At 35.1% G+C, this 17003-nt stretch overlaps 1 protein-coding gene across 1 annotated transcript in view; it reads right to left on the bottom strand.

Moving 5' to 3' along the window:
- The window catches only part of LOC105429929 (uncharacterized), a 38762-nt gene that overhangs the window by 8932 nt on the left and 12827 nt on the right, over window positions 1–17003 (bottom strand). Inside the window, exon 2 of the mRNA XM_011643188.3 lies at window positions 1593–1765. Within this exon, the coding sequence (XP_011641490.2) occupies window positions 1593–1765 (173 nt within the window). The remainder of the gene's footprint in view (window positions 1–1592; window positions 1766–17003) is intronic.

Below are 17003 nucleotides of genomic sequence, written 5' to 3' on the forward strand. Positions count from 1 at the left end.
TTAAAGATAAAAATTGTCAGTTTAAGATGGCGTAAACGAAAGTAGGAAAAAATATATCAAATCACAAATATATCAAAAAAATATCAATTGTGACACATTTAATTCACTTTTTTCATAAACTTGACGTGATAGAGCAATTTAATTGTTGGATTCATGTTCAGCGCATAAAAAATATATCGGAGAAGGTATCTTTTATTCAAACAACAGAAACCACATCGGCCAGTGTAATTAATTACTTATTTTGAGTATTAAAAGCACTATTATTTAATTGTTTAATATTAATTTCCAGTATCATATTAACTAGTATTAAATAGTAATATTAAATTTGATTTCTCTAAGAGTATTAAGATTATTATTATTATATTATTATTATTATATTATTATTATATTATTATTACAAAATTTTTTTAATTTATATATAAAAATTCAAGATAATGATGATCTATAAATTCCCATACTGTTATTTTTAACAGACTTATCACATAATGTCTATTCAGAGTTATTCTCGATTTATTACATCGAATTTATAAGAAATAAAAAACTAATAATTTAATAAAAAATTTTAAATTACTACAGATATCGAATAACTTAAACTAATTATATATATCAACTAATTATATCTAATTAATAATTTTAAAACAAAATATATATGCCCTAGATATATTATTCCAGTATTAGTGTGTAATACGCAATTTTTCTGTATAAAAATCAAAATAAATTTAAAAATTAAATAATTTCCAAACTGTTTGAAGAATGGCTTAGTTTTTAAGCCAGAAATGGCTAACCTTTCTGTCTGACATGCCGTTATGAAGATTTGATTCTTTGATGTAGTCTGCTACAGAATTAAGCAAAAATAGAGTCTGTAATCCTACTTATGCTTTCTTATTCAAAATCTTTGTCACAAAGTATTGTCTTTGTGACAAAGGCAATAATGAAATATAACACAACCCAATGCTTGTAGCGAGCAACAAAACAAACGCAGTCAGAAAATGCAAATATAAAAAATAGATTTTTATGGAGTACAGTTATTTATCTTACTATACCATTTTTGGCTGTTTTTCTGATAGCATATGCTATTTTAGATTTGCTACTGATTGTAAGAAGTGGTACGCGTACCCCCCCCCTGCCCCTCATTCCTATTTTAAATAGACACGCAGAAAAAATAGTGGAATACGAAATTTTAATGCTTTTACTAATGTTTCGATGTAGGGATATTGTACATACCTAAGTAGCTTTATAACTAAATTGAAAATCTTGTTAAAGTTTAATCAATTGGAGTTGATTAATTTTATGCTTCGTTTCGAAGTAAATCAATTGAATTGAATAGAATTGGTTACGTTGAGTTAGAATATATATATATATATATATATATATATATATATATATATATATATAGTCGAAATGTGGCGGTTAATCGAAAAGTCTAAGATTTCGTTATTAACTTACGTGCTTGTAATACTTTTTATTTTTAATTAATAGTTGCTAATGTTATTCTTTTTATTTTAATATCTGTTAACTGCAATTTAGTCATATCATGAAGTTCCTTGTGATATCAAGATATCAAATAAATAACGACAGAAGAAGGAACTTACTGCCACGCGGCTCTCTTTTAGTTCGAGTCTCACAGCCAGAGCTTCTCGCATAAAGACATCGGGATAATGACTCGACAAGAAGGCCCGTTCCAATTCTTCCAACTGCCAACTGTTGAAGTTAGTTCTGCTTCTTCGTCTCTTGTTGCCGCCCTCATCTGACTCCCCGTCGCAACCTGAAAAAGAGAACATATATTCGAGATGAAATAAGCCTAGGCTAAGAAGCATATAATTCTGCATAAACATCTGAGATCCCGAAAATTATTTAAACTCTACTTCAAGATTTCCTTGAAATCTTTTAATTTTCGGAAAATTGAAAAATAAGATTTAACAAACATTCAAAAAACTGCTCGCAATTCCTGATAAACAGAGACATTAAAGAGATTTGATGCTTGAAAGACACAAATGCTAAACACATGCAGCAATCAAGATAATGCTGCAGATTGCTAATGCTGTAAAACTCGAAGAAAGAGCTCGAAGGAGCAGAGGTCTCTAGGATCCAATACCTCGACGATTGGAGATCTAAAGATCCAACGCATGTCTAGGAAAGAGAAGAGCCGAGAGTAAACGATAAAACGGCGACATAGGCCGAACACCCGCAATTACTTAATCGGCGCGAGCTATTGTTGCTGCACGGCGGGATCGCGTAAGTGCATGTCTCGCAGCGAAAACAAATGCAGTAGTTACGCTAACCGCCGAGCAATAATGCGGCCCGTAGTTGTAACGGCCGACGCGCGCGTTCCGATAATGAAGTTAACCATGTAGTAAAGTGTGCACTCCTCTTCAATCTTCTCCTCCGATCGAGCAGCTGCACCAGCGCTCGCTTTCGTGCTCGCCACTTTGCCGATGTAAATCGATGAATTCGCGCGCACGCACACTTTACAAGCCGGTACGGTCCTTTTTGTTCGTGGTGGTGTCAAGCCGAGCGTGACGCGAGTAACGGAGAGAGATTATAGCGGCAATCATCATTGTTAGACATAATCTAACAACGTAATAATTCTTAACGCGAGTTCATACCTACGTAATTCCAGAGTCTCTCTCTCTCTCTCTCTCTCTCTCTCTCTCTCTCTCTCTCTCTCTCTCTCTCTCTCTCTCTCTCTCTCTCTCTCTCTCTCTCTCTCTCTCTCTCTCTCTCTCTCTCTCTCTCTCTCTCTCTCTCTCTCTCTCTCTCTCTCTCTCTCTCTCTCTCTCTCTCTCTTTCTCTCTCGGAGAACACATATCGCCGGGGTAGATTTTAAAGATAAAAAGAAGAAACTTTCGAGAGAGAAGTCTTTTTGTGTGTGCGAATCAATACCTGATTCTCTCTCATAAAGTTATTCTTTCAACTTAATCTTTCAATCGCGGCAATTCGCTGAAAATTTGCAGGTCTCACCCCGATACTCTTGACGTCATCGATCGCAATTTGTCGATTTTGATTCTTTTTAAGCTCCATTTTTACCACGTTTACCGCATTATAATATATTTCATGTGAAAAGAAACAGGTTTTTTTTGTTATATCGTTTGTTATTCTTAATTATGAAAAAAGGTTATGAATAATACTGTATGAGTAATACTTTAACCTTTTTTCGAAGATTCAAGTTTGACGAATGATCGTTTGGTGAGATCGTTGCATCCGGGTAGCGGAACGTTATAATTTGCGGCAGCTTATCTCGCGCGTGATCGATATCGATATCGAATTAAGTACTGTATACTTTCGATGGGAATTATTATGTTCGTGCGACATGAAAATGGAGAACGATGTCGATGGCGAACGATCGTGAATTTATCTTAATTTCGCGCCATTTGTAATCGCGACGCAAGGTAAACATCTCGCCGGGCGTCGAGTGACTCGAGTCCTTGCAAAGTGACCTTAAACATGTAATTTAATAAAAAAAAAACAAAAAAAAGAGAATAAATAAAAAATAAATTACACAGACGATAAAAATATATACGAAATTGAAACGAAAATTAATATCGAGTGTCAAATATTAAATATATGACGAAACGAAACGAGCTTGTAAGACGTGCGTGAAAAAGAAGGGCGCGTAATATAAGCGGCAATAAAACATCAGTCAAAAATATGCGGCTGTTTTTAATTTATCGTTTACCAGAAGAGAGAATGATTCGACCAATCCCACCGATATCGCGCAAAATCTCCTTGGTATTGATTAAAATGGCGTCGGTTCCGGGCTCAGCGAGGCCATCCGAGGAGCAATAACCGCGGGTGATCCGCGGCACGGAAGCCCGCACCGAAAATCGCATTCCCATCTTATCTGGGCACGCGCGAGATAAGAGAGTCATCCGCGCTGGGCCGCGGCATCCCGGCGTCCCTGTGTATTGAATAAACATGGAATTTCGGTGATTTTACGAGGACAATCCTCTATCCCCGCCCGGCGGCAATATCTCCAGCGAGAATCGCGGCGATTCCGCGCCGCGTGTATGCATGCTAATGGCCAGAATTGAATAAAAGATCGTGAATTATGATTGACCCCGAGCTATACCAGAATTCTCCCCTCGTCCGGTTTATCTGGATCTCGCGCGAAACGAGATGGAAGTAAATGCGCGATCGCGATCGTATGAGGAATCGACTCTGTGATCGCAATATCCCAATATTGACTATGTTCGCATAAGGGTAAAAGAGGATAAAAGGGTAAAAGGGTTGTAAAAGATACCGCGTATGTGTACGTATCTTACTTCGTCGGTGCGATCCCAATGCGAGCATAAAATTGAATGGAACATCATATGCAAGATTATGTGCGAACAAAAGAAAGTTTTTAATATCCTACGTTTTCTTTCATAATCTATGAGAATTAAGACGTTATAATTTATTATTACGAATTTATTATCAAGTTCCAGACAGTACAACGTTTTTGTTGCAAAATATACACGAACTGGAGTGTCAAAACTGTCAACATACGTAAAATGCAAGATCGAGAAATAAGAGTCATTCACGTCGCATTTTATTTCGATCAGCGTTCAAAGAGCCGATCAATTAAGAGCTATCAATGGCAAGATCTATCAATGGGTAATAGGCGCTGTTTTTGCGAATCGGCTCAAGATCGTTCGTCGTTGAAGTGGCCAGAGGCAGTGAAAAATCGCGGGGTTGGGCATTAATCAGCATAATTAGATGCTATTTGTCCGCAGGCCGTTGCCAATCTCGCTCATTATTGATAATCTATAATCCGTAATAAGCACCCTGGCGCAATGGCAGGTTGAAGAATCGTCGTGAACGATAATACCTTTATCGTGTCAATGCCGGTCCCAATCACCGCGCTCACTTGCGCCAAATTTCATAATGAAATAAAGCGACGATAATTAATAATCCCGATCGAACGCGGCGATTATTTAGAGTAACACGCGATTCCGGCGTTGCGAGATGAGAGAAGCGAATAATGCCAGACAGCGAAACATGAGTATCGATAATATCAGCGATTATTTTTTCTTCTTTTGTTTTGGAAACTTGATTCTTGACTTTGTTTACAAAAGCGCATAATAGCGTATCGCGTATTCATAATTTCGGACGTTTCTCGTTGCGTCAAGTTACGTATAATTACGTGGAAAAAGGAGAACCGGCTTACGTAGAAGGAGAGAATGAGAGAGAAGTCACATCGCGTCACGCTCATATCACGAAATTAGTCGACTCATTATCATCGTGTCAGGTTCATTATGCGTCAAGTGCATTATGCCGAGAGACAGCCGCTTCCCTCCCTCGTTAAGAAGGAAATGCACAATTCTGCTGCGAGGCAAACGCAAACGAAAATAGATTAAGACGATGGATCCGGACGCGATCAAACCGGACGTGAAAATTGTTTAACTCGTTCCCTCATAAATTATTTAGCGCACCGCCCGCTATCATCTATCAAGTTTGATAACTGCGCCCGATAATAATCTCCTGTGCCCGGCTGGTCGAAACTACAAGCGGCCTCGAGTGCAGCCGCGTAAATACATATACATATCGACCGAATCGTGCGAACGTCAAGAGCGAAAAAGAAAACGTGCGAGCTATCCACGTGATTGCGCCGAGGCCGATTTACAACATTCGTCGTGCGATAAAAAAAATCAATCTATGCTATTTAATTCGGAGGTTACATATGTATAAGCTAACAATTGCGCTACACACGCAATACAATACAATTACGCTATCTCGTAAAACGCTTCTCATAAAAGTTAACGACAAATCAAGTTAAGATATTAAATAGAATTACGCATATAATTCTAAAGATCTGTAAAATTGCTTATTATTGTTGATTAAACAACTTTTTGAGGAAATTATTATTTGCATCAATCACGTGCCGCTTAAATTACTTTTAATAAACTTGAAATCAATCTTCTAAAATAAAAAATAATTTATAAAAGATTATTGATTATTTTAAGATTTTGCATTTAATATCTTAATTTTTAATATTATTATGATGAGAAAAAATTTGATCTTTTAGATCTAGAAATCTAAAATAAATAAATTAAAAAATAAATTAAAATACATCGAAAATTTTATTCTTCGTTTAAATTCCTGCTTTTCGTAAAAATCTTTTTTCCTTTATTTCTTCATAAAAATGCAAATCATGAATATCTTTGTGCAGATCGCTATACATAATAACGATAAAAAGATTCCATGTTGTCACCATGTTTTTCTGCTTTCTCAGTAATGTCAATTATATTTGAAATTTAGGTCAGATCTCAAAACTTTGTATGTTCTCTTAGAATATTTTGTTCTTTTAAAACTGATTTTTTAAATTTAATTTTTATTATATTTCATATTATTCTTTTTCGTTATATTTTACATGATTATCTTAATACAATATAATATAACTTACTTCATATCAGTGCAATCAGTATTCTTTAAATTCTGTCATATTTATGTATGTATATATTTGATCTGCATTCTCTATTTCTCTTATTGTTATAATGTGTGCAAATATAATTTATCATTTCTACATTTTGTCTAAGAAAAAAATATTAAAAAGAATTAGTAAAAATTAGTAAGAAAGTTATATTTGATCATTACAAAATCGATATCTTGTAATAATTAAATTTATCTAGTTTCAGCTCGACAGTTCACTATTAGCATAAATTAAACTCAATGCTATTCATAATCAGAGTATAAATAGTAATTAAAAAATTCTATCTCACAGCGCAAATTTAATTTTTTCAAACTAAACATTAATTTTAAGTTTCTCAAATTATTAAACAAGCGATTTATATCACTGTTGTATCGATCTTTTTAAAATTGTTAAATTTGAACGTATTGAAATATCAGATGTTTAAAATCAAAGTAATAAAAATCACGTATTCTTTTTGAGAATTAATCATTCGCTTAATGAAGAAATAATTCCACAAGAAGTGTATTCGTTTAGCCTAACATGCTTGATATTTCTCACATTTAGGCTTTTTTCTCACATATTAGGCTAGTCTTTCATTATTAAATGCAATAAATACGTTAACGACGGGTCTGGTCTTCTCTCTCTGACCGACGTTTTAATAAGTGACATACACTTCCTCAAACACGATTCTTGTCTGCGATTTCAATGATAATGATCCAATTAGCCGCCGTTTTCTCGAACGTTCCACTCTGTTTACGCCGCGGTCTATCCATTCTTTTACTTTCAATGTCGCAATCTTGTTGCTTTTTAAAACGTGTTTTGAATACTCTACTCAACAGCTAATAAAGTGTTCAGTCGTTTAACGATTTACAATACTAGCGATTTATGTCCTATGTAATTAAACTGATAATCCAAATTAAAACGCGTAATATAGGAGTATTCTTCCAATAGTATCGATACATTGTTGATCAAATTAATATTATATAGAATATGTAAATAAATATTTCTTGTATATCTGTTCAATACATTGCATAAATTATTACATGCAATCGGTTTTAAAATACTTGAACGTTCTATCAAGTTCATATAAACCATTTAATTTAAGAAAAAAATAGATATGTAAGTTTAGATTTTGTACTAATTGAAATTTCCCATCGATTTACAATAAAATGATTTAAAATAAAAATAATTTAAATATTTCCAATTGTATATTAATTGTATATTAATCCAATTGTATATTAATTCTAAATACTCCGTAAATTACATTTACGAGAAAATGAACTTTATCTGATTATCTCAATTTTTCATTATTCTTGACCCTTATTACAAATGCACTCAATAATAAAATTAAATGCACTCAATAATAAAAGGGCCACTAAATTGCTTTGATACTAGAAAACGAGATAAAAAATTCAAAAGAGATTTAAATCGAAAATTCTATAAATGTTTCTATGAAATTGCAAAAATTTTTATTATAATTCAAATTTGAATTTGAAAACCTTTTTCTTAAAACAGCTTATTAAAAAATGTGTCAATTTTTTCGCCATTCTATTGTATTTTGAACAGTTTTTCCCAAAAGCATTAAGTGTAACACCGATCAAGATATATCATAGAAAGATTGCATAACATGTTGGACATGATATATCTATAAATGTGTATGGAAAATCTATACAGATGAAAATACAGTTCCATTCTTTGAAATGATCCTAAAAAGATTGTTGTTATGATATTTTTGTTCATAAAATTATAAAAGTTCAAATATCGATCATTTTTCTGTTGGAACTTAATAATCTTTTAATATTTTACTATAGTGTGGTTCAATCTTAGATAGATCCTAAAACTGTAGTTTTTTCGACAAATCTTTATCTGATAATGGGAAGACTTTGACGAAAAGTTTAATAAAAAAAACGTCCCATGAGATCTGGTGGATCAACAAGACTAAAAAATTTCCTTTCTCGAGGTGAGGCTAGCACGAAGACCAATGACGAAGAACATCATCATCCGGCATGGTCGATGAAGATCTCGCGCGAAATTCTGGACCGTCGGGGCCGCAATCAATTTGCTGGCAAACGAGGCGTTTTTATATATGATTTCTCGTCGGTGTGCAACCGCTCGCGGCTGTGTGCGTTTAATACGCGTTGACGTGGCACGTTTTTAGCGCGGTATAATCGCGTGATGATACGTTACTGGCCTCTAACGACGCACGCGACCCTTCGTGGCAACTCTCCTTTATGCGGACGTCTTACTCGCCGGGAAAATGAGCGAGAGAAATGCAGGAGAGATGAAAGACGACAGAAAGAAAGAGAAAGGGGGGGGGAGAGAGAGAGAGAGAGAGAAACTGTGGAGAGGGGGTGCGCGTGTGCGCATGTGTGTGTATATCGGATATCGGAGGAACTGGTTCTTCGCTGGCCGTCGCGAAGGGCGAAAATCCTTTACCGGAAGAATTTGATCGGAGCAACGATTGAAGGATCGAGAGCGAAAATGGATCTTAAGCAATAATTAATACAACCTATCTCGTTTGTAAGATTACTTCAATTATGAGTTCAGAGTATGCTTCTTCAGAAAGTGGACTTTGCAGATTACAGTCATGCTATCTCTATCTCATATCTCTCCATTTTAACATTCCAATCTCATATCTATTGTATATTTACCGTATTGTATTATTAAAAATACTAACTAATTATTAACAATAATATTTTCAAGGATATCTCGATCGGTTTGCTATTCACTGTATTGGTCGTGAATGCACTGCATACAGCGTTGTTTAAGTTCGCGTTCGAACATCACAAGAATTCAGATATCGATGAAGTTAACGAAATCCTAAAAAGAAAAAATTCCAAATTAATCTCGATATGCCCCCAAGACTATAAGAAGATTGAAATCTCTAGGAGGAACATTCGAGTGCCCTACCCTCCCCGGTCTTCCACGATCCTCTTTCACGGCCTCTTGCACGGCAAGAACATGCAAGCTAGGCGAGGCGAAACGAGTGAGTTCGTCAGCATAGCGGCAAAATGCGGGACGGCGTATAACCCGAGGCGTTTAATAAGGCATCGTCTTACCCTACACGCGTATACGCGTACGCACGACCGAAATAACGTGCAATTAAATTGAAATTACACCTGGACCATCCCGGGTAACACCTTTGCGCATTATGTGCCATCGTGGCCTTGTGCTATGCCGGCGCGAATGGCCGACAAACTCGCGTGCGTTTCATTGCGTTGTATCGCAATGTTACGTCGCATTGCGTGACGTAAAATATAAACATGTAGCGTAAACATCGGTACAAATATAATAGGTATAAACGAATGGCGCGTCAATTTTAATATTGTGGAAAATACGTTGCAAAATGAACAACCATTCCTCCTTTTGTCTCTTTCAAGCATCTTTCTGATCTACTTTTCAGATTAATTGGAACAATAGGGATTTTTTGATGATGATTCAACACTCATTGTTTTTTTTTTTTTGTGATATTTGCGTATTTCCACAATTTTTATCAGCCATTTTTATTAGCGATTAAAATTGATTATACCTTCGATCATTTATTGTCACGACGGAATAACGCTAGGATAGTGTAACTGTCGCGAACGCAAAGCGAGGTCTCATACACGGCACTTACGCGACGAATGCAATTCAGAAGTGAATCCGAGTTTCGTAATCACCAGCTTGGTGAGCGCCGCCGGGCCGCTTCCAGGGCGCAAGCCCCCATTTAGAGGATAGTCTCTTGTTAAGTGAGAGTCAACGACGTCATTAGCGTTAGGAACGACATCCTGGCACCCGGGAGACCACCACCTACTACCTGACAAGCAACACCAGTTTCCAGGTGAGGAGGATACACGCCGACGTTATCCATTTCGGGTCAGCCGAACTTCGCGCCCACATCTCGCCACTTTAAAGTGTGATTAACCCTGCTAGAGAACGGGGATAACACGCGAACACCAAATACTCAACCATTTGCGCGTGTCCCAAATTCTTCTCTATTGGATGTCTAACTGTTAAAAATCCACCGAGAGTCACAAAATGGACAAAATTTAGTAATAAATACGAGGACAAGTAGAAAATTAAATGGATTATAATTTGGATTATAAATGGCTTATAATTTGGATTATAAATGAATTATAATACATTGTCCATATCCTGGCCAATTTAGTATATAATTACACATTAATAGCCTTTAATTATTTCATCTTTAATGAACACAAGATATGACATTTCACAGGGAGGAAGATATTAAATATACAAATTTCATTTACAAGTGCACAGCTGAGTAGACGGGAATTAATTTTTTTTTTACATTGTCGGTATATAAATTATTTATTAAGTGACCTCTTGAAATGTTAATACGAACTTAATGACACCGACGTTTAACAAACTGCAGGATCATTTCTGCGCCAGGACCGATCGGTCGTTTTAGTTCTCTGAGATCTGGAGGGTTGGGAACGATCCCGGGAAAAAGGGGTTAATAAAGTAATTTAGTCTGGCGCGCGAGTACGCCAGTGATAAAGGACACGGACGGCGAAGAAAGAGAGAGAGAGAGAGAGAGAGAGAGAGGGGGAGAAGGAGAGAGAACAAGATTATTAAGCTGTAAGGCGTTAACTGGCATAAGGCGTCGGTAGGTGGATACGTTGCTTGCGTGCCAGACTGACTGCATTTGCATCTAGACGCCATCAATCCTCCAGACGCCCGGTTTTACATTCCCCTCCTTCCCTCGACCCGCAGAGCCGAGAAGAGGGAAAGGAGGCTTTCGACTTGCTTCAAGAACGGCTGCTAACATCATATCTGACTCGCGAGGTGCGAAATGAAGATCCACGGAATATCTGAAAGACGGAAAGGGTCGTTGTTTCGCAATCACTGTAGAAATAACGAAGAGGAAGAAGCAAAGAGTAAATTTTGGAATACACATTTCTAGGACATATAAGCCAAGAATGTTCTTGACCGACATTCATTACGTGGATCACTTAAATTCTCGAAATATATTCTACTCGTTCTATTTTTTTTAATATAATCTTTTAATATAATCTTTAATAATCAACAAACACACTGATAGTTAAAAACATAATAATACGACATCAACTATTTTGGCTAATCTTGGCCATTATTCTATGGGGATAATAAATGAAGATACGTGTCCTGTTACTACTAACGAAGACGAAATTCATTCAAATTTACTTTTAACTATATGGAGTACTCAGTTCATTAAGAGACATAGCAATTATATTTATATTAATGCTTGGAGAGATTCGAGATCTTAAAGTCCATTTGTATCCGCGAAAAGTTTACTGTAATCGACAGTTGCGCATCGTCATCGAATTAATTATTAGGGATTATATCTCAGTTGGTTCGTTGGTATAATAAAGCGTTTACCAAATTAAAAAACCAGTTCTTTCAATATCTCTTCGCCATAATATATTTTGGGATTCGAAGATAATCGCAGAGCCATTCGAAACTATTTGAATTCTTCGAATTCTGTAAGATGTTTCATGAAATTGACATCTGAACAATCTGAGCTGATCTAAGAAAATCTATTGAATATCTATGCAATATTTGCTAAAAAATTGTCCAAGTCTTTATCCTTTCAAAATTTATTAGCTATATAATCATAGCAAAAGATGTCGAAATTTAAAAAAGTATCTTTTATATTTATATTTATATTATATTTATTTATTATTTAGAACATTAAATAAATAAAGTTTGGTTATAAAAAAGTTAAAGCATAAACAAAATAACACAATTTTAATATTTTCATGAAAAAAATATATTTGTGATTAACATTTTTCTTAAGTAACAAAAAGTTTTAGTATAAATCTTGAAATCAACTGTAAAAAAAAATGAATAGAAAAATGTATAGAAAGATTTTGAGCTACTACGTAAAGTATTGAAAATAATAGATTTTATCAAATTAATAATTCAAAAATAAAATCCGTTCATTTGGTTCTAATATTTAGTATTGTTTTTTTTTTTTTTATAAGAATTAATATGAATGTAAAAGTTACACAATTTCCCAATTATCCGAAAAATTGTGCTCTTACATACAAACACTAAAAAAAGTAATAGAATAATCTACGAAACTTTTAAACTTTTGTCAAATGTTTTGATATATGACACAAACATCTATAAATAACAGTGAATATATATTTAATTTATATAGTGCGAAGATTTCAGAATTTAGTTTATTAATAAGCAATAACTCTCATATTTTACTTTTATTATTCATGTTACATTATTCATATTTAAAGGAAAAAAACGTAACAAAAGATGTAAATGTGTTTCAAAACTAATTTTGATGACAGATTTTGTAAAATATTTATTTGGAACAACTTTCTAACAAATTCATTCAACAATTTCAATGAATTGGAATACAAAGCCAAACGTTTGTTCTATATTTTATTTAATTTTTATTTCCGAATTCTTTGAATATTTACAAAAAAAGACACGATATTTCTCTCGTTTATCTTAACTCACTTAATTATAACGTGACACAATTATGTATTAATGCTGCGGCAAGAGTCTAAAATATTAAATCCTGTTTTGTAAATCTATGCAAATGATCATCTTGATTATGCGATGTTCGAAGAGCGAGGACCTAATTAAGATGGGTGAACGTTGGGTGAAGCCGAAAAGGATCGAAGACGCTTTCCGGAGAGCCTTCGCTGTTACGTAATGCGTATTTAATTATACGCGTGATCAAATATAATCAATGCAGACATAAATTGAAGCGGACGACGTCCGATGACGTTTGACCACTAATTCCTTTATTTTTATCCGCATCAACAATAAGATTTAACTGTCTGGAATTGTTATTCTCAAAAAGACGATGCCAGTTTTGACGCTGGTCGCTCGGATTCTGTTATCAGATCAGATCTTTTAGATATCTATATCATCGCGGACACACTTCTTTGGATCGCATGGATCGCAATAAAATGAAATTATAAAAGCCGCCGATCCGACGAAACCATGACACGATCGAGGAATACATGATCGGAACAATGTGTGAGTAGCGATGGCAGGCTACTAACACGAAGAAAAGGACGAAGACGAGGAGGAGACTATCGAAGGAAGGAGGAGGAAGGAGGAGGCTATCGAACGAGCTACGTAAAAGATTCTTCGCATAATATGGGTAGCCAGCGTATCAGCCAGCCGATAAGGTGGCTTTTCTGATACGATCTACAACCAGGCCAGTTAATTATATATTAATACCTTCGCGTGTGCGATCCTTGGTCGCGTATAACTGGCATCAAGAGGCCGGTGAGCCCTGGTTGGCTGACTGGCTGATTAACTCAATGGGAAGGGACGATCGGAAGTGCCGTCCCGAAGACTTTATATAGGCTCTATAATCTATCGATTGGATCAATTCTCATCAACAAGATAGAATTACCTTTGTAACGCAAAAGCGCAAAACATTGTCGCGGACTTTTTTTACGCATAAACAAAACTGTTTCGATAATCCTAGATATAATTCATCAAAAGTATATTCTTTAATCATCACTTGAAAATTGTATTCAGGAATTCGGGATTTCAATTTTACAATTTCAATCAACTCGTTTAAAACATTTTTAAATTCAATTGAAAAAGGGTGGTATTTTCATCAACACTATTTTGCATAATTGTCCCATTATTGCTATTATTACTATTATTATTATTATAAAGATACGAAGGTAGCTTATCTTGAGCACATTACGAAGCAATTTCGAGAAAGAGTTAAAGCTCCGCGTCGAAAAGCTACTCTGATTGCCATAATTAATTTATGAATAGTTAGCCATTCAATTTGCAAGCAAGATCTAATGATAAATACGATTAGACGCGATCGTTCCGCTTGATAGGTCTTTTCCAAGGTGTCGAAAAACTCGGAATTGGGAGAGCAAATGGCACTGAAACACGCGCGCATACGTGTGGCGACAAGCGGGAAATATATGGCTATGCCGGCCCGCGTATCTCTTAATTCCCGGTAAATACTGGGAATTTAACCAGCCGGTAATAAATACTCGCATTTAAATCCCACGCGTCCACAAGTCCTGAACTTGTTTCTGCGACGCGAGATGTAATTGCGAGTTTGTATTTATTTCGCGGAGCGGCACCTTTTTATTCCGGCATCCTCCTCCCTCCCTCCCGCCGCTTGCAAACTAATTACTCGTCGTGTTTATTTAACGTGTCAATTAGAAAAATTATGTGATGGCGGGAAAAAAAATACGCGGTGCAGCTCTCCGACAATTTTTCGAAACTAAAATTGCCTTAGATCGGAGCTGTGGTGGCGCGGAAAGTCCAATGTTTACGCGAGAAGAGTTCACGTCATACGCATTTCTTTACCTTTAAAACTCAATAATTTGCAATAATATTTTGATTAGCCGTCGCGTTTCTTCGCAGTTGCTCCGGTTATTTGCGAACCGTCATTGTAAATTCTCCTACTAATTAGGAACTGACTTGGAATCACGAGAGTATCACGATCAAGAAAATCGTAGAAAGAAAAAGGTCTTAGAGTGCATCATATTTAATTATCTCGATTCGTAGGTAAATTATCAACGTGAGCAACGCGCTTCACGACAATCTATTCCAATTATTATTAATGCAATGCATGAACAGAGATACGATATAAACGATGAAAGTCAATATTGTACAATATTCCGCGTGCGCATTACGGGCGTTCTCGCGCGGCCGATTGCGTCTGGCTTAAAAGGGAGAAATTGCGTGCCGGACTTCGGCACGTTAACTTACTTACACTACTAGCCACGGATTGTTACCCCCGTAGCGTGTCATTTGCCAGGCGATATTATATCCCCGTCGTTGCGTGAGATCCCGACTGGCAAGCCGATTGTTTTAAATGACCGATCGACACCGTACATTATCACTGACGAATAATAAAATTTAAATAAAATTTATTAGATGTTTTGTATTTCAGGATGTAAAGACGTGATTATAATATGCATTTATTTACATCAACTTAGCCAGTTGATGTTCATCTGAAAATTATAATCAGATAATTTTATACATATAATTCCACGTTTTGTAGAATTCAACAGAGTTTGAAAACTAATCTTAAATAAATTTTTTCTAAAATAAATTTATATAGTTTAAAAATAAAGTTTTTCATTTCAAGAGATTATATCACTCATTATTTTATTTTACTTCACCATGACATAACTCAAAAATTGTCACTTGTAAATTGTTTGTAAAGAAAGAACCAGTTCTTATTTGGAGTTCTTATTTTTATTATTAGTAGAGCAATATAATCAAACATTTACAATTCTTAACTGAAAAAAGAATTTTGCATCAAGAATATCAAAGATAAAAAAAAACTGCTATTAAGGATTTATATTTATAATAGTTGAAAATTCAATATACTGAATGAAGACTTAATAATACTTTTAGCGTTGGCAAGCGTTCTTTCTCATTATTTATCTGTTGTTGCGATAAATATTATCACAAACTTCAGTAGTTGAATGGTTAAGACACTTGCACAGAAAGTTAGTGATCCAGATTTGATTCCTGGCTGGAATGATACTTTTCGCAATAAGAATTTCGTTGAGTAGTTTAATCGATTTTCAAAATTGATTATCAATTTATTAATAAGAGAATAAATCTATTGCTTTGAGCGGGCTATGTTGCAAGTTCGATAATTATAACGACACATGATTTGCGATATAAAGTATTTGCCTTGAATTTATATATATATTCATATATATGTGTGTGTGTGTGTGTGTGTGTGTGTGTGTGTGTGTGTGTGTGTGTGTGTGTGTGTGTGTGTGTGTGTGTGTGTGTGTGTGTGTGTGTAAAATATATATAAAATTATATATATAAGAAAACGAAAGAAAAATTATTCAACACTAAGACCCGCCGTCTGTTATGACCTTATTGTAAGAATACTATAATAATATTTTTGTTTCTCTGTAATCAATTATTATACATAAAATCTCATTTAAGAATAATGATACAAAATTTTAATGATTAAAAATTCATTTCCTGGAGAATTATTTATTATTTATTTCTCAGTTATATCGTTGTAGTAAATAAGCGATATAAATAATATTATACATATATTTATATCCGTATTATCATTAAAAGACGTGTAATTATATATGTACAACAAAAAAATAAATGAAAAATATCATAAATCTTGAAGACGTACATGTTCTTTTCAAAATTAACACCCATTTTTTTCAGTTTCAGTCAAGAGATGTAGAAGATGTAAGTGGATATAGAAGCACCAATGAACATATAACTTTGCAGATGAGTGAACGCTCGCGAAAATAAAAATGTTATTCCCAGCTCAAGCTTTGCGAGATTGCAACGGACAGATTCCAAAAACAACGAGCACAACGGCATCGGAGTCTCGAACACGATAGAGCGACTTAGCGACCTTCGATTATCACTTATGACTCGTTAGAGGTCGCCATTAATTCCGACGGCGGACAGTAGCGAGTAATAGAATGTAGCGAGCTGCTGAAAATGTTAATTTTCTTTGGGCGTACGCGAGAGAGTCCGCGCTCGTAAAAATGTGGATTTATCACGCGGTGCCATCGATTAATCGAATGCAAACGGCAGTCTCGCGGTTGTATTATCCGATGTAGATGTAGGCGTGCCTCGCACGATAAATTCAAATTCGCCGAAGGGTATTTTTTACAGC

Source organism: Pogonomyrmex barbatus, unplaced genomic scaffold (assembly GCF_055798465.1).
Source record: "Pogonomyrmex barbatus isolate J1 unplaced genomic scaffold, ASM5579846v1 scaffold15, whole genome shotgun sequence".
Classification (NCBI taxonomy): Eukaryota; Metazoa; Arthropoda; class Insecta; order Hymenoptera; family Formicidae; genus Pogonomyrmex; species Pogonomyrmex barbatus.